Source organism: Cotesia glomerata, linkage group LG4 (genome assembly GCF_020080835.1).
Source record: "Cotesia glomerata isolate CgM1 linkage group LG4, MPM_Cglom_v2.3, whole genome shotgun sequence".
In the NCBI taxonomy this organism is placed as follows: domain Eukaryota; kingdom Metazoa; phylum Arthropoda; class Insecta; order Hymenoptera; family Braconidae; genus Cotesia; species Cotesia glomerata.
The window spans coordinates 24,050,671-24,076,777 of NC_058161.1; the positions used below are offsets into that span (position 1 = coordinate 24,050,671).

Sequence of the window (26,107 nt, forward strand, 5' to 3'; positions counted from 1 at the left end):
TGACAATTAATTGACGATTAATCGATTAACCAATCGATTAATCAACGAAAAAAAAAATATTTTCTGTAAATAGGGAAAAAAAAATTTTTGTACAAAATTATTGTAAAAAATTTATTAATTTTTTTTTTAATTAATTAATAATTAATATTAAAAAAAAAATCTCAAGACTCAAAAAAATTTATTTATTTATAAAATAATAATAATAATAATCAACAGGATTTTTTGCTAGTCATTTTATAATTTTGTACGTTAGAATTTTTTTTTCTCTATAAAATAATTTTTCAAAAAAAAGGCGATTAATAATTTTTTTTGTTGGTCAAAAAAAATAACCAGTGTAATAAACAAAAAAAAAAGCTCAAGGAGTTGCCTATCACCAGTGCCTTCCAAAATAATAAACTATTATAACAATAATAACATTAATAACTAAACTAAAACAGAAGAAAAAGATTTAATCCAAAGTACTCGCATTTTTGTCCGTTTAAGTAACCAACAAATGTAACGTTTATATATAATTTTTTATATAAATATATATATTATATATAATATATATATATTTAATATCTTGTCAGTATTTGTTTTTCACTAACTAATATAGGAAGTTAAATGGTAACTAAAGTAGTTATAATAGACGCCAGAAATTAAAATGCATTTAAAAAATATTTTCGTAATTTATGTTTGTATGTAAGAATTGTTGAAAAAAAATTTTTTTCAAATTTTTTTGAGGTTAGCTTTTGTAATAGTTATTTGTGATTATCTTTGACCATATGTGATCACTTATGATCATCTGTGTTTATTTAATATCATGAATGTGATCATTTAATATCATATATAGTTCTGTAAAGGCATTATTAGTCATGCATGTGGCCTTATGTGGTCATTTATGATCATATGTGATCATGTTTATGATCTAACGTAGTCATTTCTAATAATATGTGATCATTTCTGTTCATTTGATCATATGTTATGACTATATGTGATAATTTATGATCATATGCATCACGCATCAAATGATCACCATTTATGAACATACATTATCATTCATGACCATAGAAGATCATCTATGATCATACATATGATCATTTATGATCATAATTATGGTCATATTTGTGATCATTCATGATCATATTTGTGATCATATGTGGTCATATGTACTATGATTTATTATCATAGATGTGATAATTTATGTTCATATTTTTGATCATACATATGATCGTTTGTGATCATACATATGATCATTTGTGATCATACATATGATCATATTTGTAATCATACATATGATCATATTTGTAATCATACATATGATCATATATGTTATGATTTATGATCATAGATGTGATCATTCATGATCATATGTAGTCATATATGCTATGATTTATAATCGTAAATGTGATCATTTATAATCATATTGGTGATCATACATATGATCATATTGGTGATCATACATATGATCATATTTGTGATCATGCATATGATCATTTACGATCATACATATGACCACATGTGACAATATTAATGATCAGAATATTATCTTTCTTTCCCTAAAATTTTTTTTTCGATATTATAACAAAATTTGTTTACATTAAAAAAATTTTATCAATTTTTTTTAATACAAAAAAATATTGTTAAAATACCAATAAAAATTTCCCTAACAAATATTTTTGTATTTCTTCAAACTAACCTCAAAAAAATAAAAAAAAATTTTTTTTCTAAAATCTTATACATAAAAATTAATTACAAATAGAATTATAAATAGTAAAAAAAATAAAATAAATTATGATAAATGTTTATTGTATTAATTTGTATTTGTAATCTTTTTGTATAATTTATTAAAACAATTTAATATATATATTAATTAATAAAAATTGATAATAAAATTAAATTACTTATAAATAATTTAATTTTTATTATTATTATTAATTAATTAATTTATTAAATAATATTATTATTATTTTAATATTGTATTGTAATATGTCATATATTTTGATTGTACTATTAGAAATAAATGGTAATTTGTTTAGTAAATATTAAAAATAATAATAATATTAATTATTATAATAATAATAATCATCGAAATGCATAATTAAAAAAAAATGAATGTAAAAAATAAATTATTTTCCAGTTAATTAAACATTATGTTAATTACATGCCAGTGACTCAAAATTAATGACGTAATTAATCAATTTATTTATGTATTACAATATATATATTTATATATATTTAAAAAAAATAATTGAAGAAAGAAAAAGAAATAAGAAATAATAAGCTTGTAAAGACACGTGTATAATTATCAATTATTAATTACTACCGAAGGTGGCCTTTAAGTTTTCTATTTAATCGTTAATTAAGTAATTAATTGATGAAATAAAAATATTGTTAGAATTAGTTCGTAATAAAGATAAGTTAAGAGTATGAATAATTAGAGATTATAGTTGTAATTATTGATAGTAATCATTGATAATTATTATTAAATTATAAACAATAAAAAATGCTTTAATAAAAAAATTATTTGAAGTTTTTTTTTTCAATTTTATTTTTAAGCCCTAATTATTATTAAGGTAGAAGCTCCAATTATTGACACTTATAAGAGACAATATTATGATTTAATTAGGGGTATTCCATGTGAAATGGGAAAATAACTAAAATTTTAAAATTTCTCTAATTCATTTTATTTGAATCCTAATTTATTGTTAAAAGTTTAGATTTTACTAACTTGTAAAGAAAATTTTTTTTAATCAATAAGAAAATCGATTTTTTTATCCTAGTAACTTTTCAGCCGTACTAACTTGTATCCGGGTCAAATGTTGTCTTAATAGTTTTAAGAACAAATTCATTTTATGTTTGTTATTAACGAACATATTTATTATTATAGTTTTAAGAACAAATTTTTTTATGTTCGTTATTAATTAACACCTAAGTTTATCAAGATCGTGTTGTCAGCATGCTAAATCCTTTATTTGTGTTTTTTAATTATCCTAAATAATTTATAGTTAAATATATAAACAATAATGTTTGTAAGATTGAAATAATATAAAAGTCTTTTTAATAAACAACTTGATGTAGACATTTTGTACTTGTCCCACCAGTCACATATGCCTGTCCCACCAGTCACAATAAAAAAAATTTTTCTAATTGTTTCTACGTAGGTAATCAGTCTAATTCTTCATAAAATTGAATGTTTGTCGGATAAATTTTTTATTGAGAAGGAAGTATTTTTTAAAAGTTTAGTGGTCGAACTTAAATTCGACTTTACGTATACCTTTGGTAAGAGAGAAGGATTTTTCTTAGTCCCATCAGTCACACTCAGTCAAATGATAATTACGAGAAACTTAAAAAGTAATCAAGGTTTTTGACAAAAGGATGTTGTTAATTAGTTATTCTTCTATATTATAAGATAAATTTTACTATAGTAAAAGTTTCAGTCACATAATTATAACTTATAATTGATGGAATTCCAGAGTTACATGTCACACCAATCACTATGAAATACTCCATAAAAAGTTTATAGTTTACTCATTTGTAAAAATAATTTTTTTTAATCAATAAGAAAATCGATATTTTTCTCCTATTAACTTTTCAGCCGTACTAACTGGTATTCGGGTCAAATGCTGTTTTAATAGTTTTAAGAACAAATTCATTTTATGTTTGTTATTAACTAACATATTTATTATTAAAGTTTTAAGAACAAATTTTTTTATGTTCGTTATTAATTAACACCTAAGTTTATCAAGATCCTGTTGTCAGCATGCTGAATCCTTTATTTATGTTTTTTAATTAGTTTTTTAACTTCCCGCTAAGAAAATTGAAAATTTTCAAAAATCGGGAAGTTATTGTTTTCACCCCGTTTTTCGAAAATCGAGTTTTCATCAGATCTCGACGTTTCGAGATCCTAGGAAGCTTCCCTGACTATTCCCGCGATGGTGTCGGTATGTCTGTATGTATGTGTGTGTGTGTGTAAATCTCTCATAACTTTTGAACGGATCATCCGATTCGATCAAAATCAGCGGCGTTTTTAAGAGTTCCTTTGCCCCTAGAATTCTGATACTAATTTACAGAATTTGAGTCGATCAATTTTGAGAAATCTCAAAAATAAAATTTTCAAAAATTCGTTTTTTTGAAATATCTTTTAAACGGCTGAACCGATCAATTCCAAAAACTAATCAGCTCTTAACCTCAAAAAACCACGTCGATTGCCACCGGCCCGGTCAAAATCGGTTGATTTGTTCGTGAGATATCATTGTCGAAAAAAATTGAAAAAAATGTTTTTTTCAGAATTTCTATGAAATTTCTAGTCTGACCAGTTTACGCTTAAAGATTTTTCAAAGAACTTAAAAAACTGCGTTGAATGCCGTAAACTGCGAGAAAATCGGTTAATTCATTCAAAAGTTATTGCGGTTTGAAAATTCAAAAAATAGTGTTCAATAAAAATTCCATACTTTTGAGCTCGAAGAGCTCAAAAGCACAGAACAGCGGTTTATTTGAGCTCGGAGAGCTCAAAATTACACATAAATTATATTTTTGAGCTCGAAAAGCTTAAAAAATAAGTGAATTGTTGAGCACTTAGGTATGGAGGTAGCGGGAAGTTGCAGGGATGGCCTTTAGGGTCAACCGTTTTCCTAATTTTTTTAATTATCTTAAATAATTATGACCCAGATTTTACTTTTGTATTTGAGTATTTTGGTTTATTTTTATTAATTACTTAAAAATTAATAGAAACAATTATTTTTATTAGTGCGGCGATTATTATTTAATTATTGTATTTATTTAGTTAATAATATTATATTATTGTTACCGAAGGTATGATTAAATTAAGAAATTAAGCGTGTGAGAAATTATTATGAAGCCGAGCGAATTAAGCGAGCAAAAGAAATTAATTGTAAAAGAAATTAAAAGATTGGGAAACTTATTCTAAGTCTCAAGCAAGATTTAGTATGGGAAATCGACGAAGGGATAGAGAATGAAAGAAATTACGATTAAAATAATAAAGAATTGTGAATTTGACAAAACGAATGGATGGATAATGAAAGAAATGACGATTATTATTTTAAAGAATTGTGTTTGGGAAATAAAAACAGAAAAATTTCGACGATCGTTGAGCTTGCGCGAGCCTCGATAGATGGCGAAGATGTTTCGTTTGTAGTGATGATTCAAAAATATGTTAAGGTCCGTTTTGAAAATAATTTTGACATGCAATTCTTTCTCGGGAGAATTACTCGGGTGAATACTCTTCACCAAGTAATTCTAGAGGATGATACTCTACCTGGAGTCTGAACAAGGCCCAAGTAAGTATCAGGGACCGACCGGATGAAAGTGCGACTCGCCGTGCCGAAGCCTTCAGCTGAGGTACGGTAGGTGATCATAAGCCGTGTAGGTGGGAGCGAGGAGGATACTCTCCACTTGCTCTCAGGGTAGAGTTTAGGACGACTAGTCGCCCTGAGGGGGGGGGAGGTGTTATTGGAAAACTAGTTAGTATTTTGTAGACTGCGTTTTTGAGTTTGAACCGTGAATACCGTCGTGTATGTTTGGATAGAAAGTTTCTATTGTATTAGTGTCTATTGCTTATATTGTTTCTTGATTTTGAACCGCGAATATGTGTGAAAAGAGTGTTCTAATGTATTATTTATATTGTTTAATTTGCTTATATTGTTTATATCCTCAGATTCGGTAGAATCTGGCGCCAAGTTCCGTTCAAATCCGTTGTAAACGGAGTGCCAGACTACCGACTGTGTTTACTGTAAGCAGAACGGTATTTCGAGGTTGCAAAATTTTATTTAATTATATGGTTCTCCTTTTTCCAAAATGATATATTATAAAATTAATTTATACTTTATTTTACTGATATTAATTAATTATAATCAATTATACCACTTAATTCACTTAAAATTATTAAATTTTATCAGCACAAACTATAGTAAGCTCAGAAATTTCGATCCTGACTTTTTTTCGATGGGGAATATCAGCGCCACAGACTAGATAAAATAAAAATGTGTAGCAATCCTTCCTATAGACACGCAACTACAGTAAAAAAAAGTGATTCATAGCTTGCATCTATGGCCGCCAGGGTGCACTAGAATTACATCTACATAAACTGTAGCTTCAAGGGGATAGTTTGCAGTAAAAAATGCAGTCAACACGAGATTTAAGTTGTTATCAATTGTAAATTTTCATTATAATTACAAAAAATACTAAAATCCGAACAAAAACAGTTTCACTGTAAAAAAGTCGCGTCAAGTCCACGTTCATAAGACTATTAGAAAAAAAAAATTTTTTTTTTCTTTATTAAAAGTAACAAAATAAAAAAATAAAAACATTCGCGTAACCGGTATGATTTTTTAAGATTTTCGGAAATTAAAAAAAATTTTTTTGTAAATCTAAAAATTAAAAAAAAAATGTTAGAACGTACTTGGTGTGCGTCATTGTGTATTTCAATTTTTTTAAAGTCCTAGTAAATAGATTTTACGAATTTCATTAAAAGTAAAATATTTTGTAACCGCGCACACTAAATACGTTCTAAAATTTTTTTTTTAATTTTTAAATTTACAATAAAATTTTTTTTAATTTCCGAAAATCATAAACAATCATATCGGTTACTCGGATTTTTTAATTTTTTTATTTTGTATCTTTTTGTAAAGAAAAAAAAAAATTTTTTTTCCTAATAGTCTTATGAACGTGGACTTGGCGCGACTTTTTTACAGTGAAACTGTTTTTGTTCGGATCGTTTATTAACATGATCAGGCCAATAAAGAGGTTTCCTTTTTCTTTGATTTATTTAAAATGAAGTGTTTTGTTTATATTTTGTTATTTATAATGTAATCCCCGTTTATGACCCTGGGATCCGGCGAGCAAATTTCGAGCCGGGGATTAATTGGAATAGTTTTATTTGAAAACGTGGACGTTACATAATTTATAGTTAAATCTATAAACAATAATGTTTCTAAGGTTGAAATAATATAAAACTCTTTTTAATCAACAACTTCATGTACAAATTTTGTACTTGTCCCACCAGTCGCAAATGCTTGTCCCACCAGTCACGATAAAAAAAATTTTTTTTAATTGTTTCTACGTAAGTAATCAGTCTAATTCTTCATAATATTGAATGTTTGTAGGATAAGTTTTGTATTGAGAGGGAAGTATTTTTTAAAAGTTTAGTGGTTGAACTTAAATTCGACTTTAAGTATACCTTTGGTAAGAAAGAAGGATTTTTCTTAGTCCCATCAGTCACACTCAGTCAAATGATAATTACGAGAAACTTAAAAAGTAATCGAGGTTTTTGACAAAAGGATGTTGTTAATTAGTTATTCTTCTATATTATAAGATAAATTTTACTATAGTATAAGTTTCAGTCACTTAATTATAACTTCTAATTGATGGAATTCCAAAGTCAAAATGTCCCACCAGTCACTATGGAATGCCCCTTTTGTTAAATTGCACTGTACTTTCTTAAATATTGACGGTTTTAAAGATATAAGCTCATCCCGATGTTACACTAATCAAGAGCTTTCATTTGAGTACCCACATGCACTTTTATATATTTTTCATATATACATATATATAATATATATAAATATATAAATATATAAATATATGAACAATTGATGTGGGTATTCAAATGAAAGGTCTCGATGAGTGTAAAGTCAGAGTGAGCTTATATCTTTAAAAATGTCAGTAATTCACAAGATACCAGATAATTTCTTAATTAATGAAAATTAATTCAGCATATATTTAATAATTTTAAAAATTTTATGACAAAAAAATTATGATAAAAAAAATTTTTAAAAATCAAAAAATGAAATTTTTTAAAAATCATTTTTTTTTTAATTTAATAACAGATCAAATTTTGATATATTTTTCATATATACACATATACAATATATATTTTAAAGATATAAGCTCATCCCGATGTTACACTCATCAAGAGCATTTATTTAAGTACCCACATGCATTTTTGATATATTTTTCATATATACATATATATATAATATATATAAATATATGAAATATTGATGTGAGTACTCAAATGAAAGGTCTCGATGAGTGTAACATCGAGATGAGCTTATATCTTTAAAAACGTAAATATTTCACAAGATACAATGTCATTTCTTAATTATTGACGTTTTTTAAAGATATAAGCTCATCCTGATGTTACACTTGTCAAGAGCTTTAATTTGAGTACCCACATGCATTTTTGATATATTTTTCATATATACATATATATATAATATATATAAATATATAAAATATTGATGTGAGTACTCAAATGAAAGGTCTCGATGAGTGTAACATCGGGATGAGCTTATATCTTTAAAAACGTCAATAGTTTACAAGATACAAGGTAATTTCTTAAATATTGACGTTTTTAGAGATATAAGCTCATCCTGATGTTACACTCATCAAGAGCTTTTATTTGAGTACCCACATGCATTTTTGATATATTTTTCATATATGCATATATATAAATATATAAAATATATGAAAAATTGATGTGGGTACTCAAATGAAAGGTCTCGATGAGTGTAACATCAGGATGAGCTTATATCTTTAAAAATGTCGATAGTTCACAAGATACAACGTCATTTCTTAATTATGTATTTTCAAATGCAGCCTAAATACTCATCAAAATAAATTGACTATCGGTGAGAATGATATGAAACCTTGAAAAGACACAAATTCAAATCAAGACCTTTGAAATGATACTAAATTTCACTAAAAAAAAAACTGATTTCATCATATGACTATCCTGGACACAAAATTTTTCTTATTCTCTTAATAATATAGATTACAAAATTTATATTCAAAAATTTAATTTAATTTAATTTAATTTTTTTTCAAAAATTAAATTATTAATTGTCCCAAAAAATTATTTTTTATGAAAATTCATCTTTTATTAGAAACAATTGTTCGTACAAAGTTCATTATAATAACAAACTTTTAATTTAACATTAATAATTATTTAACATTAAGATGAACAATGATTAATAAAAATTGTTCAACTAATAATATCAGTTAAAAAAAATTCAACTATTAAAAAAAAGAAATTTTTTTTTATAATTTAGCCTCGAATTTTTTTTTTTTTCTAGAAAATAAAATTAAATAATTAATTAGACTAATTTATTGAAAAATTATTTCAACTTGGACCCTTTTCCAACTGTGAGGTCATTATTTTTGAGGAACTGGTTCCAATATTGCGGTGTCCTCGACTCGAACCAGTGCTGGAGCTTAGTCTTTAGCTCGCCTGTGATTGGCCGACTGGGGCGCCATCTGAGAAGTGTCGGCGCACTTTTGGCAAAATTGTTTCTCGCGAGCGACATTAGCGCCATTGCGGCTCCTTCTTGAAATTCAACTGGGTCTAAAAAAATAAAAAAAAAAAATAGAAAATTTTATGCTCTCAATTTAAAAATAAAAAATTTTTGAAATTAAAATTGTAAAATTTACCAGTTTTGGCGTCTAAAATCTGACATAATCGGTTGATAACGTTCTCTACTTGTTTGCTTTCATCGTTTAGTGGGAATGGTCGCAAAATATAACCTGAAAATTAAAAAAAAGTTAGAATAATTATGATTATTATTATTATTATTATTTTTTTTAATTTTAAAAAACATCAAAATTTCATAAAAATCGAATCAGTAGACGTGAAGAAAAATTGAAGAAAAAAAAATTGTATTGATTTTGAGTGCCAATGCATTTATTAACATTAGGTAGAGCTGCTTAATTTCAATTTTAATGTTAAGTATCCCACATAAGGTGAAGTACCCAGTACTTGAACATTTATAAAAATGGGACCAGTACTTGAACAGACTTCGAATTGTTGTAATACAAAATCCGTAAATTTATTAGGAGTAATATGCGCATGTTATAATTATTCAATGATACAGTAATTGATTTCTGTGAGATTTTTCAATTATAAATCAAAACAATTGTATTTTTGATAACTTAAAAGTTGATATGTAGAGAATAGCCAATAGATGCTTTGTTTTCATGAAAAAGGTACTAAACCGTAAACCGAACAATCAGTAAAAAAAACGGCATATCATTTCAAGTAAAAAAAATTGTACCACCCAATGAAATAGTCTTTTCTAAATAATACATATTTTTTGCAAAGACATAAACTATAATTTTTATATTAAATTTTAGCGTCTAACTATACCTCCAATTGTTCAAAGCGGTACCCACACGGAAAAAAGTAAACTGTAATAAATAACAGTCGATTTATAAGAAGTAATGATGAACTGCTAAAAATTACCATTTCAAACAGTAAAATCGTGATTTTACTATTCACTTTATAATATTTACCATTTAAACGTTACAATTTACTCTTCACATAGAAGAAAATACTATTTCAAACAGTAATATTCGCTATGTAAATGTCTAAAATGTTAAAGTATAATAATTAAGAATTCAGACTTTGATATTTATCATTTCATACCTAAAAAATGATCTTATGATATGTAAAAAGTATAAAATAAAGTTAGTAAATTTCTAATACAAGCAATGTCAATATTTACAAAGTAAAATGGTAAATTTTAAATGCAACACTGAAAATCAAACTATAATTATTGACTTGCTTGGACTGGTAAAATGTATATTTTAAAAGTATAATTCTTACTGTTTCAAATGTTAAATTCTCCCAGAGTGAGACCCCCTTCTCTTTCATTTGAGTTCCTCTTCTCCTCATAATATGGACTATATATTGAAATGGCAATTTTTACTGTTTGAAACTGTAATTTTTTAAGATGAAAGAGTCGTTATTTACGATAGTGACAGCTACTAAACACTTATTTTGGATATTAAATTATAAATTGTGGCTTTTATACTTTCTACATTAAGTTCTGTAATATTTATATTTTTGCCACCCCGATGTCCGCTTTACTGTTTGAAACTATAAAAATTAACCGGAATCCGAGTGAATATTACAGTTTACTTTTTTCCGTGCAGAACTTGAACAAGCTAGGGCCGTATAATTTTAACAGCACTCTAATCTCTAATAGGTTTATAGACTAGTGATCAGCATTGTGATTTGTAATAATTACTGCAAATTAAATAAGTTTTATAGCTAAAAATTAGTGTAGTTAAAAATTATTGAACGTTTTGAATTGAGTTTTTTTGATTTATAATTGAAAATTCGTTTTGTCATTCATAAAAAATGTAATTAAAAAATTAAATAGAAATATTTCTCATTTTTAAATGAACATATTAAATATTCATAGTATTATTTTTAATATTAATCAATATTATTAAGAGAATAACAAAAATTTTGTCTTCAGGATAGTCCTTTGATAAAATCGGGTTTTTTTTAGTGAAATTTAGTCTTATTGCAAAGGTCTCGACTTGAATTTGTATAATGATAAGTATTTAGGCTGCATTTGAAAATGCTCTATCTATAGATACATAATTAAGAAATGACCTTATATCTTGTGAACTATTGAAATGTTAAAAGATATAAGCTCACTCTGACATTACACTCATCGAGACCTTTCATTGGAGTACCCACATCAATTTTTCATATATTTATATATATTATATATATGTATATATGAAAAATATATCAAAAATGCATGTAGGTACTCAAATGAAAGCACAAAACGGTATGTCATCAATTTAAATACAAAAATTTGTCCCACCCAATGAAATAGGCTTTTCTAAATGATACATTTTTTTTTACAAATACATAAACTGTAATTTGTATATTAAATTTTAGCGTCTAACTATGCCTTCAAATTTTGAAAGCGGTACCCAGAACTTGAACAAGCTGGGACCGTACAATTTTAACAGCACTCTGATCTCTAATAGGTTTATAGACTAGTGATCAGCATTGTGATTTGTATTAATTACTGCAAATTAAATAAGTTTTATAGCTAAAAATTAGTGTAGTTAAAAATTATTGAATGTTTTGAATTGAGTTTTTTTGATTGATAATTGAAAATTCGCTTTGTCATTCATAAAAAATGTAATTAAAAAATTAAATACAAATATTTCTCATTTTTAAATGAACATATTAAATATTCATAGTATTATTTTTAATATTAATCAATAATATGTTATAATTATTTAGATATTTCAATAAAACGTTGAAATTTTTTGGTGTGCCTATTGCCATATATTTTTTTGTAATACCAACCGCGAAACTTGGATTTTCGAGCTATAGTTAGGAGGAGTAAAATGAATGATATCTGGACATCTATAGTTGAGTCTGCTTTTCACGCACACGTATCGATAAGTGACATCTCGCTCTATCTGTCTCTACATTCCCGCATGGATGCTAAAAAGCACTATAGGATATTTAATTCCGTTTATTTCTACAATCGTTCGCCAGGAAAAGTATGGATCGAAAAAAAAAAAAATCTTTGTGACAAGTCGATTCTTGTAAACAATTTTACTAATATTTTAGTTTGTCATTTATTTACGTGTGACAGTTCATAAATGAATAAAATTTTATTTGCATCCTCTCAAATCCGAGTTTCGCCGTTGTTATTACAAAAAATTTTGTTCGATACAAATCCGCAAAGGTTGGCATTTTGGTAATAAACTTGAAGTGATGACACTCGTCTAAGATTATAAATACATTCTCAACAAAACCTCGTACGTTTTATCTAGTCTCGCTTCGCTCGACCGATAACAACGTACTCGGTTTTGTTGAGAATGCACTCATAATTTCAGCTTCGTGACGTCATTTCAAGCTTATCAAAATACCTACCTTGCGCATACGTATTGAAAATAACTATATTAGTTCAACTACTGCTCCCGGAGTGTTCAACTACTGCGGCTTGTCAGAATTAAGGAGATCCACGCGAAGTAGTCAAGTTTGTAAAACTTCCTGAAAATTTGTAAATTTAATCTACATAGCCTAATAATCAATAAAAAAATTAAAAAACAGTAGGTTTTCGGGATGTTTAATGAAATAATTAGGTTTGAAAATTGTCATTTTTACATGTAGTTAAATGGAGGTTCCACCAGCTGTGTATTTGGTTAAGAATTTAATGCAATTAACAATTAAAAAAAAATTTTTTTTCATTGAATTTGATAGAAAATTTAATAAGCTTTCGATTAAAACAATAAAAAAAGTAGGTTTCCGAAGTTTTACGAAGATATTTTATATTTTTTATGAAAAATCACAAGGAACTTCCGTTCTTTAAATTCTTGTATTTGACTTGGCAACACCGCTTGCGCTTGCAGTTACCCGGCGCATAAGTAACCGCGGTTTTTTAAATGCTAGAAAATCTTAGTCATTTTAGTTAGACAGTAAACATATTTTTTTTAATAAAGTAAGTTAAAAATACAAAGATACTTAGGGCCAGTTTTTCAATCAATTAACACAATTATAGATTAATAATAGATCCGAACAAAAACAGTTTCACTGTAAAAAAATCGCGCCAAGTCCACGTTCATAAGACTATTAGGAAAAAAAATTTTTTTTTTTCTTTACAAAAAGATACAAAATAAAAAAATTAAAAAATCCGAGTAACCGATATGATTGTTTATGATTTTCGGAAATTAAAAAAAATCTTATTGTAAATTTAAAAATTAAATAAAAATTTTAGAACGTATTTAGTGTGCGTGGTTGCAAAATATTTTACTTTTAATGAAATTCGTAAAATCTATTTATTAGGACTTTAAAAAAATTGAAATGGACAATGACGCACACCAATGACGTTCTAAAATTTTTTTTTTAATTTTTAAATTTACAATAAGATTTTTTTTAATTTTCGAAAATCATAAACAATCATATCGGTTACTTAGATTTTTTAATTTTTTTATTTTGTATCTTTTTGTAAAGAAAAAAAAATTTTTTTTTTCCTAATAGTCTTATGAACGTGGACTTGGCGCGATTTTTTTACAGTGAAACTGTTTTTGTTCGGATTTTAGTATTTTTTGTAATTATAATGAAAATTTACAATTGGTACCATCTTAAATTTCGCGTTGGCAGCATTTTTTACTGCAAACTATCCCCTTGAAGCTACAGCTTATGTAGATATAATTCCAGTACACCCTGGCGGCCGTAAATGTAAGCTGTGAATTACTTTTTTAACTGTAGTTGCGTATCTATAGGAGGATTACTACACATTTTTATTTTATCTAGTCTGTGGCGCTGACCTTTCTCCATCAAAAAAAAGTCTGGATCGAAATTTCTGATACTTTTCTCATATATTTAATACTCGCTAACACCGGTTATCATAAACAATCACTTTTCTCTAATTCAAAATTTATATTAATTATCTTTTTGAAATTAATCATTTTGTTTATATTTTTCATCTAGGTTACAACATAAAATTTTATTGTATGCCCAGCGAAGCGGGCGGGTATCAGCTAGTAAGTGAATATAATTAATTAATACGGTTAAATAAATTATGAATCACTGTTATGATAAACGAAGTGGGTAAAAAAAAGTACCGTAGAATTAAATAAAATTTCGCAACCTCAAAAAACCGTTCTGCTTACAGTAAACATAGTCGGTAGTCTGGCGCTCCGTTTACAACGGATTTGAACGGAACTTGGCGCCAGATTCTACCGAATCTGTAGATATGTCAAACGCAAGATATGAGCTTGAAGAGCTCAAAAGCATAGAACAGCGACCGCTCTGAGCTCGGAGAGCTCAAAATAACACATAAATTGTAATTTGAAGCTCGAAGAGCTCGATAACGTTACAAGTGCAATTTCAAGCGCTTAGATATGGAATTAGCGGGAAGTTGCAGGGATGGCCTTCAGGGTCATCCGTATTCCTAATTATTATTTTATTTATTTACAATCAGCAAGTTGTAACAGTTGGAGATTAATATTTCTGTGACATGCGGCTAATGTTTATTTATTTTAATTAAAAATAAGTGACTGATTCAGGGAGAACTACTCGTATGCAATATCACTGTGCTGAATTATTTATTTTTATTATTATATTCGCAGTACTTTTATCTCGGATTGAAAAACTGGCCCTTACAATTAAAAGTTGGAAATCATTTAATCGATGAGTAAGGAATATAATTTAATTAACAGGATTATATAAATAAAATTATATATTTCTTTATAAAAAAAATATACATTTGTACGCAATTTAATGCAAAAAATATTTGATAAACCAAACTGTTTTTCACTCTGAATATTTTTAAGAGATAAGGGAATGTCACATTTAAAACACCACAATTCTTTGGCAAGTGTACTTATTTCAACTATTCTTCGACCCCAATCCGTCGAATTTTGTTCGTGAACTTTAGATTTATTATATAGTGTCTCGTATGTTCTTTTTTTATTAGTTTTAATAAAACGTGTAGAAAATTTTCCAAAATGCGCTCGAAAATTATGCCGATTTATCTGAGACATGTTTACAAATAAATAAATTTCAAGGTTAGGGAACTGTTGCGGTGTTGTCAAGTGTTTACCGGTAATTCAGAGTGCTATATTTTTTTTTAGTCAATTAAATAATTATTAAATGTTAATAATTATTTAATGCGTAAATTTTTCAGACATTCCCTCAAAAATGTTATTAATTAATTTAAAAATTAATTTTAAGATGCATAACAAAAGTATTTCTACGCATTATTTTATTTTAGACATTCTTTACATTAGCAGGGTACTTGGATTTCCTTAATTGTTCAACTACTACTCTTTTTATAGTCTATCTTAAAAACGTTGTCAAAATATAAATATTCAATTATTTTTGTTATTTTGCGCTTCAATCAATTCAAAATTTTTTATATTTTCATGAATATCACTAATTTGAACTAATAATTACATCTTTATTAGGGTGGCCCAAAAAAACCGACTATTTTTTTTTTTTAAGTCTCGAGTGAAAAAATGTTAGTTTTTGATGTTTTAAGAGCCCTCTCTAAAAGACAGCTCAAAAAAAATTTTTAAGAGGTCACTCCAAATTTTTTAAAATTTCAAAAATCGTCAAAAATCGAACTTTTTTTTTTTTTTTATTTTTTTTTCTCGTTACGGTATAATTTTATAGACTAAAAAAAAAATAAGTTTCTGAAAATTTCAGTTCAAAATTTAAATTTTGAAAGGTTGCTCATAATTTTTTTCAATTTATTAGTGCATTAGTTTAGATTCTTTCGAGCGACCTTTTACAATTCGAATTAAAATTGCATGCATTTTTTTTTTTTTATATTTAGTACCATAATCGATAAAAATACATCACGAGATGAACTAAAAATCAAGCAGAATACAGAAAAAATAATTTTTTTTTAAATTAATAATTTTATTTAATAAACTTCCAAGCGTGGATTCGAATCCCAAGCTGGTCTAAGAAACCAGCTTGGTTGAGATTTGACCTTGCCGCGTAGTTTAAGATTTTTACAAACCAAAAAGACCCCAACGTACCACTCCTAACAGTTAAAGTCGGCGATATGACTAATTAAAGAAAAAAAAAAAAAAAATTATGAGCGACCTTTCAAAATTTAAATTTTGAACTGAAACTTTCAGAAACTTATTTTTTTTGGTCTATAAAATTATACCGTAACGAGAAAAAAAAATTAAAAAAAAAAAAGTTCGATTTTTGACGATTTTTGAAATTTTAAAAAATTTGGAGTGACCTGTTAAATATTTAAATTACAAAAAAAGACGAGAAATATTTTTTATTCTGATAGATATTCTCAAATAAATAAATTCATTATTGAACAAATAATTATTACTTCGAATCCTGTTCAACTACTGGGTACTTTACCTTATTGTTATTATAAAAATAAAAACTTACCGAGTAACGTTAAAATATCATAGGCGTTATTTCTGGCGCCACCTGTGTCGACCATCTTGACCAACTTCGGCACGACATGTTGAGAAGTCCAATTCGAGCCCTCTCTCTTGGCGAGCAGAACAATGGCGGCTATTAAACAGCTGTTGTCTCTCTTGACCTTTAGCGCTTCCAACAAATTCTCGATTACCTTCGTACTTATAAACTCATCGGGATAATTGTACAAAGTTTTGAGTAATCTTTTTACATTAATAATTTTTTGACTTATGTTATCGTTTTTCGAATGATCTCGGTGATTTTTAATAACAGTCGCGATACTAATTACTAAATATTTTTTCCGGGTTTCTATCACATCATTTTGTCTACCGCGGCCATTTTGTGTTCCTTGTCCGCCATTTTGACTGGTAGGATCTAAAATTAAATTTATATTACTTTAACTCTAATTTAAACTTATTTTACAATAAAATCTACAAAATTTACTCAACTGACCTCCATTTTGTGTTCCTAGTCCACCATCTTGTCCACGTCCGCCATTTTGTGATCCTTGTCCTCCATTTGGGCTTCCAACAGTCTTTAAAGGTAAAGTTTCACTAATTTCGCTATAAAAGCTTGGAGTTTGGTTTACTTGACCGCCATCTTGTTCAGAGCCGCCATTTTGTGTTCCCTGGCCGCCATTTTGTGTCAAATTTTCCCTTTTCGGTAAAAAACTCATGGTACTTTCGTCATAACGTGGAATAACTTCAGCCCAGCAAGTCATAAAGATATGTAAGATATAAAAAGTTTTTTTCTGAAGAGCGTAGAGGGCGTCGCATAAGAAAATTCTAGCACGTTCCCGATCTTTCTTGATCTTGGTAATCAAAATAAAGAACCTAGACAGTGCCTGCAGAGCTTCGACATCGATTTCATCGTCGTCTTTGTTCGTTTTAATCTTGAACAATGATTGAGCAATGATAACCATGACGTGTTCCATGGTTCCAGGTCGTTCAATTTCGAATTTGGCCAAGAACCCGATGAACTTATGCTGAGAAACAGTCATAGGAGGCGCTGGTGGCGTGTGTTCGTAACTTAGAGGTTCATGTAGTTCTGCGCGTTCTTTCAGAACTTCTACAAGAGCACTAGCGATGCTGACGGGTTCCAGGTTTCTCAAGTTCGCGATTAAACTGTTGTTGAGTTCGCAAGTCCATTCGGAGTCTAGAAATCGCTGGAACTCGGTTATGATTTTCTTCGTCGCGGAGTCTGACAGCATTATGGCAACATTTCTGTGCAAGCCAGAGTTCTGGATGATCACAGGCGTGGTTCTTGTCAAGAGGTAGAAATCTAGAAGGTTCTGGATGCTTCTTTGGCGTTGATGTTCATTTGGAACATTTGAATTTTCTGAATGAGAATCGGAATTTTTTAGTAAGATTTCAGTTGTTAATGGTGGTTCCATGGTTCTAGGAACGGATGTTCCAGGAACTGAGTTTTCAAGAGTCACTGATCCAGGAACTGAGTTTTCAAGAGTTGCTGTTCCAGGAACTGAACTTCCAGGAACGAATGTTCTGGGAACTGGTGTTGCAGGAACTGAGTCTTTAAGAGCTGCTGTTCCAGGAACTGAGCTATTATGATCCAATGTTCCAGGAACATTAGTGACAAGACTGGTTATTCCGGGAACTAAGGTTCTAGGAACAGCTGTTCCATTAATCAAGATTCTAGATTCTAAAGGCTTCGAGTCATTTTCTAGAGTTCCAGGAGATATCAGCGGAACTTCTGGAAGATTTTTTGTTGGTGAAATTCTACGAATTTTTGGCAGAACCCGTGACGGACTAATAGAAACAGTGCGACTTCTCAAAGTTCTAGTATTCATGGAACTGTTCTGGCTTTCGAGAACTTCAGAATCGGGTTTCGTGACGATCACTTCTGGCATCTTGGCGTTGGAACTTTTGCGTCCTAGAGCGATGGGTTTGTTGGACTTGCAAGGTTTCTCGATAGTTTTCGGAAGCATTCTAGGTACTGTGACTAGTTTTATTGGTTCTAGAATCTTCGGAACTGAAATTGTAGCATTCTCGGAAGTATCTGTAATTATTTCCGGAACTTCAGTCTCAGGTTCTGGAGATGCAGGTTCTAGAGTCGTCTCAACGTCCATCTCGATATCGGAAGCTTCTGAGGAACTTTCTACAACCATATCCTTCAACTCCGACCTTACTGCGGTGTCTTCTTCGGAAATCTCTATATTCATTGCGATGTCGATGCCGAGAGAAATTTCAGGAGATTCAGAACTTGTGGCGGTATCTAGAATTAGTTCGTCAGATGTAGGATCTGGAGATTCAGGAGATTTTAGAATGTTCTCTACATTTGATTCTTTTGGTTCCAGTTCTAGATTATTGGGTTCTGCTGAAGTTTCAGTTAATATATTTGTCAGATTCGCTTCAATGGAACCTTCTGGATCTGGACTTGCTGGAGACTCGGTGTTTAAACTATCCATAACTTCTGGACTGTTGACGGAATGTTCATGTTCTAGAGTCTCGTCGATTAAACTGTCTAGAAGTGGAAGTCCTATGTCAGCGAGTTTACTACCTTCAGAAGATTTGACAGTTGAACTTTCTAGAAGTTCTGGAGTCTCTTTGATGTCTGAAGTCTTAACATTTGAACGTTCTATAACTGAATTTTCTTCATCAGAACTTTCTAGAGCTTCCAAAGACAGGGCACTTGAACGTTCTGGAATTGATTTTTCTAGAAGGTCCGGAGTCTCAGAATTCAAACTTTCCACAACTTTTGAAGTTTGATCACTCGAACTTTCTAAAACTTTTAAACTCTCCTTAGAATTTTCTACAACTGGAGTATCAGAAGTTTCCATAGCTTGTGGTTTGTCTAGAACCTCAAATTTTTCCAGAACTGTACTAACATCAGAATTTTCCACATCTGTCTTGGAACTTTCCAGAACTTCCGAACCCTCAGCTGCTTCAGGTTCCAAACCCTCCAGAACTTTTTTTCTACTGTTCTCAGCTTCTAAACTACTTTCATTTTCACTTGGAACTTCTTTTAAACTTTCTGGAACATTATCTGAAGCCTCGGAACTTTCTAGAACCGCTTTTTTCCCCGGAACTGTTTTTCTAGTATACTTTTTCTTGACCACCCCATCCTCCTTATTTTTCGGAGGTCTACCACGCCTCTTGACAGCCGGAACTTCTTTCAACAAAATAGCCTTCGGTGAAGAACTTTCTAGAACCTTAGTTTCTTTGTTCTCGGTTCCGTTCTCAGGTTCCATAACATCCTTCGGTATTTCACCGGAACAATCACTTTTCTTAGCAGCCATCGATCTAGTCTTTCTCTTTTTAACCGGCTGCGTAACCTCTCCCTGTTCCTTTGGAACATGGGCAATTCTTTTGCGCTTCGTAACTTCGCAAACTTCCGTGGGCGTCAAGGAACCGGAACAGGGAGTCGTCGCCGGTTTATTGGTCTTCAATTTCCTCAACTTCTTGAGTAACTGCGTCTGCACTTGCGCAGTAGTCTTCGGACCCTTGGTTCCCTTGCGTTTAGGTTCCGGAACTTCTAGAGTGTTATTTATAGTTTTAGATATCAAATCTGGACTAAACATTTCAGGATTGGGTCGGTTCTTAACTGCAGACACAGGGTTCTTGAACTTTGGAACGCTGATATCACTCTCGCTGTTCGTTGGTTCTTGGAACGGTTCCAGTTCGTCGTCTGATATTAATCTTCTTCTAGGTTTACGAACGCGGCTCAAAATAGAATCCTTTGAAGAACTTCTGGGAGTTAGTTCCTTACTAAGACTCTTGAAACGCTCACGGTTCCTGGACTGATTGCGATTCTGGGAACTGGAACTGTTAGACCGCTTGTTGTTCTTAGAACTTGGACTAGGACTATGACAGTTCCTGGAACTTGAACGAGAAGGATTCTTGGAATTGTAACCTACGGAGGGCTCACGGTTCTTAGATCTGGAACGTTTGTTGTTTTTGGAACTTGGACTAGGACCATTACAGTTCCTGGAACTTGAACGAGAAAGATTCTTGAAATTGGAACCTATGGAACGTTCAAGGTTCCTAGATCTAGAATCTAAAGAACGTTTGTTGTTCTTGGGACTTGGACTATTACGGTTCCTAGAACCAACACGAGAAAGGTTCCTAGAACTGGAACCCTTACGGTTCCTGGAACATGACTTTCTAGAGCTTCTAGACAAACTCCTAGACATTGAAGAACTTCTCAAGGAACTCGAAATTCTAGAACTTTCAGAAGAACTCGAGTTCTCAGAACTTAAACTATCAGACGAACTTCTAGACGAACTCCTAGACATTCTCGAACGTTTCTTCTTCCTAGACCTAGAACTCTTCTCATGAACTCGAGAATTCCTCTTGACTTTTTTCTTAGCAACTCTTCCCTTCAGTTCCTTCCGTTTCCTCTTAACCGGACTCTTCCTCAAAACTTTCTCCAGGAGCGTCGTCAGCAAGTTAACCTGCAAATCCCCTCCACCAGTGTGTCCACAACACGGAGCCTGTCCCTTCTGTAACCCTTTGAGCTGTTTTTCAATCCTTCCCAGTCTCTTTTCAATTTTCTCTCCGCCATTTTGTGACACCTGTCCGCCATCTTGTCGAGAAGCAAATCGCGCTATTTCGACCGCGTTTTGGGTTACATCGTCATTGTAGGTGCTCGTGGAGGGTAAAATAAATGGTAAGGACCTTCTGGGGGCTTCTGGAGGCTCTATAGCGTCAAGTTTAGGCGAAAGGGAGGTCATGGTGTTCAAGATTTCGTCGATCGGCTTCGGGCCAAGGGATTTGTGACACTCTTTGCAGTACAGAGGATACAATTCCTGACGACGACTCACGTTCTCGGTTATGGTAGACTGATCCTGGAGCTTGGGACCGACCTGGCACTCCATGTTCCGCATGATCTTCTTGGAACCGCGTTTTCTGGGGGCAGGAACTACCTCAAAGGAGAGGTCGCAGGTGTCGGTTCCTTGGTCCCTTGTTGAAATGTCTTCCAGGGAAATATCAACCTCTTGCTCCAGGGGAATGTCGACCTCGTGTTCCGGGGAGTTTCCAGGTTCCTCGGAGACGTTATCCAGGGCAGAGAGGTCGACCAAGCCCGTGTGCCGGGTCGAGTTAAACGGCTGGGACTTTTTTAGCTTCTTCTGCTTCTCTAATAGCTCCATTTTCTTCGCTAACTTCGGGTCTTTTTTCTGGTACGCCTGAAGCTTTTTCTTCAGCTCTTGGTTGTCTAATTTAAGTCCTGAAAGTTTCAGGTCTTTGTCCATTAATTTTTCTTTGTACTCGTTCTCCAGCTCCTCGATTTTTGAACTCAGCTGCTCGTTATACTTTGTTTGGGCCTGGAGCTTCGTGTCTAGTTCCTCGATCTGTTTTATCAACTGAGATTTTTCTTTTGTTACTGTGTTTATTGCCAGCTTTTCTGAGTTCATCTTCAGGCGGAACGCTTTATTTGCGCTTCGTTCGCTTTCGAGGAGTTTTTCTTTTTCTTTTGTGCATTCTTTTGCTCTGTAAAGGTTTTCTTTCAGGATTTTGTATTTTTCTATTAGTTCTCTGAAATTTGAAAATTAAATTAAATTAAGAAAATTTGGGGAATATTTAATGTAAAAGTTTATTAATATAAATTTTAGTTTTTTAACGTTGTTTAAAGTAAATTATTTTCTTTTTATTTATGAGGATTAATTGGAAAATTTATTATGTTGATAATTTTATTTTAAAAGAAAAATTATAAATTACAAAAATTATTTAGAAAAAAAATAATAATTTTGAAAATAGCAAAAAAAAATGTAAAAATAAATCTTATAATTATTCTTATAAATGTCAAAATTAATTTTGAACATTTGTAACTTTATTTGTGAAAAAAAAATTTAATACAAAAATTTGGTATAAAAAAATTTAGAAACTAATGAATGAAATTAAGAGAAGAAATTTTTTTAATAAAGTTCCTCATTTTTAACCTTTTTAAAATTTGTAAAAATTTTACATATTTTTTAATTTAAAAGTTAGAATTTCGATTATTAATGCCAAGGCATAGGCCAAATGGCAAATTTCATTACATAGTAAATACATTTATTACATAAGGAAACATATAGTTGTGAGTACACAGTACAACTATATAAGTAAGAATATTTTAGATAAATTTGGTTTAGGATTACATCGATATTCACCAGGTAAATAATTGTTAAAAAAAAATAGAAAAACAAGGATTTAAAGTATAAAGTTTTAATTTCACTTTTATTTAGTTTAATTAGAATTTTATGTCTTGCACTGAGTTTATCCTAATTCTATTTTTTTTTTTTTTTAAATAAAATTAATTGTTTTTCAGTCAACCACTCTATTTTTATTTTAAATTCAATGAAAATTATTTTCTACGTTTAAAATTACTTTTTTGTTAGAGGGCTTTTTTGTAATTTTTTTTGAATATTAATTTATGATAATTAAACTAATTAAATTGTCGTGAAAAAAAAAATTAGTAAATAAATTTCACTTGTAAAAGTAGAAAAAAAATTACAATTGCAAAATTTAAAAATGATTCTTTTTCATAATTTATGATGCTAAAATTGGCAGACATTTGACAATTTTTGATTTTCTGAATCAATAAAATTTTTAAGTAAAAAAATATTTTAAAAAAATTGCGCTTATAATTTTTCAAATTTTTTACAAAATTTTTCATTCAATTTTTGTTATTAAAAAAATTATAATAATTTTTCGATGTCCACTATTTTGAATTTCGTTCATAATTTATTTGTTAAAAAATTAACAAAACTTCTTTAAATATATACTAATTTTAGTATCATTATTAAATAGTTTGATTTTTATTGACAACTATTAGTATTAGTTATTTCTAATTTCTCAATGTTTAGTCTGCTGATGTCAGTACCATTAAAAATATTAAAAAAAAAAAAAATGAAAATTAATTTAGCTAACATCAAAAAATTATTGCAATTTTTTTTTAAATTAAAAAAAAACTGAAAAATTTTAAGTGGAATTTTTATAAAATATTTTTTATTTATAATTCTTATTGATTCAAAAAATCAAAAATTGTTATATTATCTGCTAATTATGACGTTAAAATTAACAATCACTAAAAAATTTTTTAATTTTATTTAACAAAAAAATTTGCTCCAAAAAATTATTTTTAAAAAATTGTATTTTTTATTTCTTTCAATTTCAACATTTTTTTTTTGTCATTTTTTTTGAAATAATTTTTATGAAACTAAAATTAGCAGACATTTGACAATTTTTGATTTTTTGAATCAATAAAATTTTTAAGTAAAAAAAATATTTTTAAAAAATTGCACTTATAATTTTTCAAATTTTTTACATGTCAAATTTTTATGACATTAAAGATATCTGTCACTTGACCATTTTTTAATTTATTTTAACGAACAAACTTGTTCCAAAAAATTATTTTTAAAAATTTTTTAAATTGTTACTTCTCAATATTTTTTGCTATAATTTATGTTACAAAAATTCTTAAAAGTATTGAGTATCTGCTAAATTAATTTTCATCAAATTTTTTTCAATAAAAAAATTCTAAAAATTTTCAGATTCCGGCTAATTTAATTTTTATATAATTTATTTGTAATAAAGTTCTTAATATTATTAAATATATGCTAAATTAATTCTCATCTGCTAATTTTAGTAATATAAAAAAAATTAATAACAATATCACCGGTGTTTTATTAAAAAAAAAAAAAAAAAAAAAAAAAAAGGAAAAAAACTTACTTTGATTTGAATATTTTTGACTTGAGACACAAAAAGTCAATTTTATATTTTTCACACTTGTTACACCTCGCTTCCTGTAAAATACAATTATTCATTATTAATTATTGAATAATGAATAAATTAATTTTTATCATAAAAATTTTATTGTTGTCTCAGAAATAAAAAAAAAAAATAAATAAGCCGGAGGCCTAACCTCAAATTCTCGGCGTTTGTTATTTAAAAAAAAAGTTAAATAGAGTAATGTTAATTATTTAAAAAAAAAAGAAAAACTTACTCCAAAACTAATGTCTCCATTATTCTCAACTGTTTCCGATGTGTTTTCCATTTTTTTTGTTACTTATTATTAAATATTTTCAATTGTTGATATTTTACAAGCGTGACGCTCCGAACGCACCGAAACGTTTTCTTTCATCACTGTGTGTATGTATACAAACGATGTCTGTGTCTCGCTCTGGTGGTAAAAAAAAATTTCTAAGTTACTAGCTGATTTATTTGCGCGGGAAATTTTTAAATTTAAAAATTCAAATTTTGTCAATTGAAAAAAATTTTTTATTAAGGGGGAACACCACTGTGACGATTAAGGATTATTAGCCTAAATTTTTATTAAAAAATTTAGGTCGGTTCGATAACTCAAAAACAGATCATTTGAAAATAAAAATTTAAATTGGTTTTTAATCAGTAAGGATGTAGTTATCGTCGCACGTACGGAATTTAAAAATTTTTATTCTAAAGATTTTTTCAGCCGGGTTAAAACAAAAAAAAAACAATAAGAATAGTGAGAAAATTTTCAATCAGTCGCCATTTTTTTAAAAATTGAAATTTTCAAAATTCCGTACATACGACGATAATTACATCCTTACTGATTAAAAAGCAATTTGAGTTATTATTTTCAGATGATCCGTTTTTGAGTTATCGAACCGACCATGGAGGGGCAAATTTTTTCTAGTGCTCTACGAGATTGTTAATAACTTTGTAATAATTAAATATTTTTTAATAAAAATTTAGGGTAATGATTTTTAATGTACCCTTAATAAAATACAAAAAATCCGATCCCCAAATTCCTTTATTTTCCCTGTCAAAAAAATTCCCGAAAATCACCTCTTTTTTTCGATCGTCAGTGGTGTTCCCCCTTAAAGAAAATTTGATAAATTATAAAGAAAATTAAATTTTGTTCATTTTTAAAATTATGAAAATTAATTTAGTAGATATTTTATAATTTTATAAGTTTTTGTAATAAATAAATTATTAAAAAAAAAAAAAAAAAAAGAAAAATGGACATGTCAAAATTTTTAAAAGTAAAAAATGTAATTTTTTAAAAATAATTTATTGGAATCAATTTTTTTGGTGAAAAAAATTAAAAAATGGTCAAATGACCGGATAAATTTAATTTCATCAAAAATTAAGCGCGAAAAACTTTAAATTAAAAAATTTAGTTTTGTTTTTTTTTTTATTAAAAAAAATTTAATACATTTTTTTTGAAGAATTAAGATTAGTTAATTAAAATTTTTATATTTTTAATTTTGCAATGCGCGGAAAATTTCCAAATTGAAAAATTAGTTTATACTTTTTTTTTATAGAAATTTTTTGTAAGAAAAATATGTAATTAAGTTAATTATGATGAAAAAATTTTATTAAAAAAAACACTTAATTTTTTTGTATGTAAAATTTTAAAAATTAAGCGCGAGAAATTTTAAAATAGAAAATTGTTTGTTTTATTTGACAAATTTTT

At 28.8% G+C, this 26,107-nt stretch overlaps 1 protein-coding gene across 5 annotated transcripts; it reads right to left on the minus strand.

Annotated features, from left to right (window-relative positions):
* Positions 1-9,032: 9,032 nt before the first annotated feature.
* LOC123262712 (serine/arginine repetitive matrix protein 2-like) lies at positions 9,033-24,803 on the minus strand. 5 transcript variants are annotated; one of them, XM_044725073.1, is made up of 7 exons: positions 24,653-24,803; positions 24,379-24,452; positions 20,648-22,203; positions 17,165-20,530; positions 16,679-17,086; positions 9,430-9,522; positions 9,039-9,343 (listed from the first exon to the last, which is right to left on the minus strand). In XM_044725073.1, exons 1-7 carry the CDS (start codon positions 24,701-24,703, stop codon positions 9,117-9,119), a joined length of 5,775 nt encoding a protein of 1,924 aa, XP_044581008.1. In that variant the 5' UTR covers positions 24,704-24,803; the 3' UTR covers positions 9,039-9,116. The 5 variants fall into 5 exon arrangements, with proteins under 5 accessions (XP_044581005.1, XP_044581008.1, XP_044581009.1 ...); XM_044725074.1 differs by having other exon boundaries at positions 17,165-18,209; positions 18,360-22,203; XM_044725071.1 differs by having other exon boundaries at positions 17,165-18,162; positions 18,208-22,203.
* Between the last annotated feature and the right edge of the window lie 1,304 nt (positions 24,804-26,107).

Coding starts and splice junctions, on each gene's coding strand:
- LOC123262712 (XM_044725070.1), bottom strand. CDS start 24,703: ATGGAAAACACATCGGAAACAGTTGAGAATAATGGAGACATTAGTTTT. Junction 22,204..24,378: donor TCAAAAATATTCAAATCAAA/GTAAGTTTTTTT, acceptor TTCAAATTTCAG/AGAACTAATAGAAAAATACA. Junction 9,523..16,678: donor TGATATTTTAACGTTACTCG/GTAAGTTTTTAT, acceptor TTTAATTTTCAG/GTTATATTTTGCGACCATTC.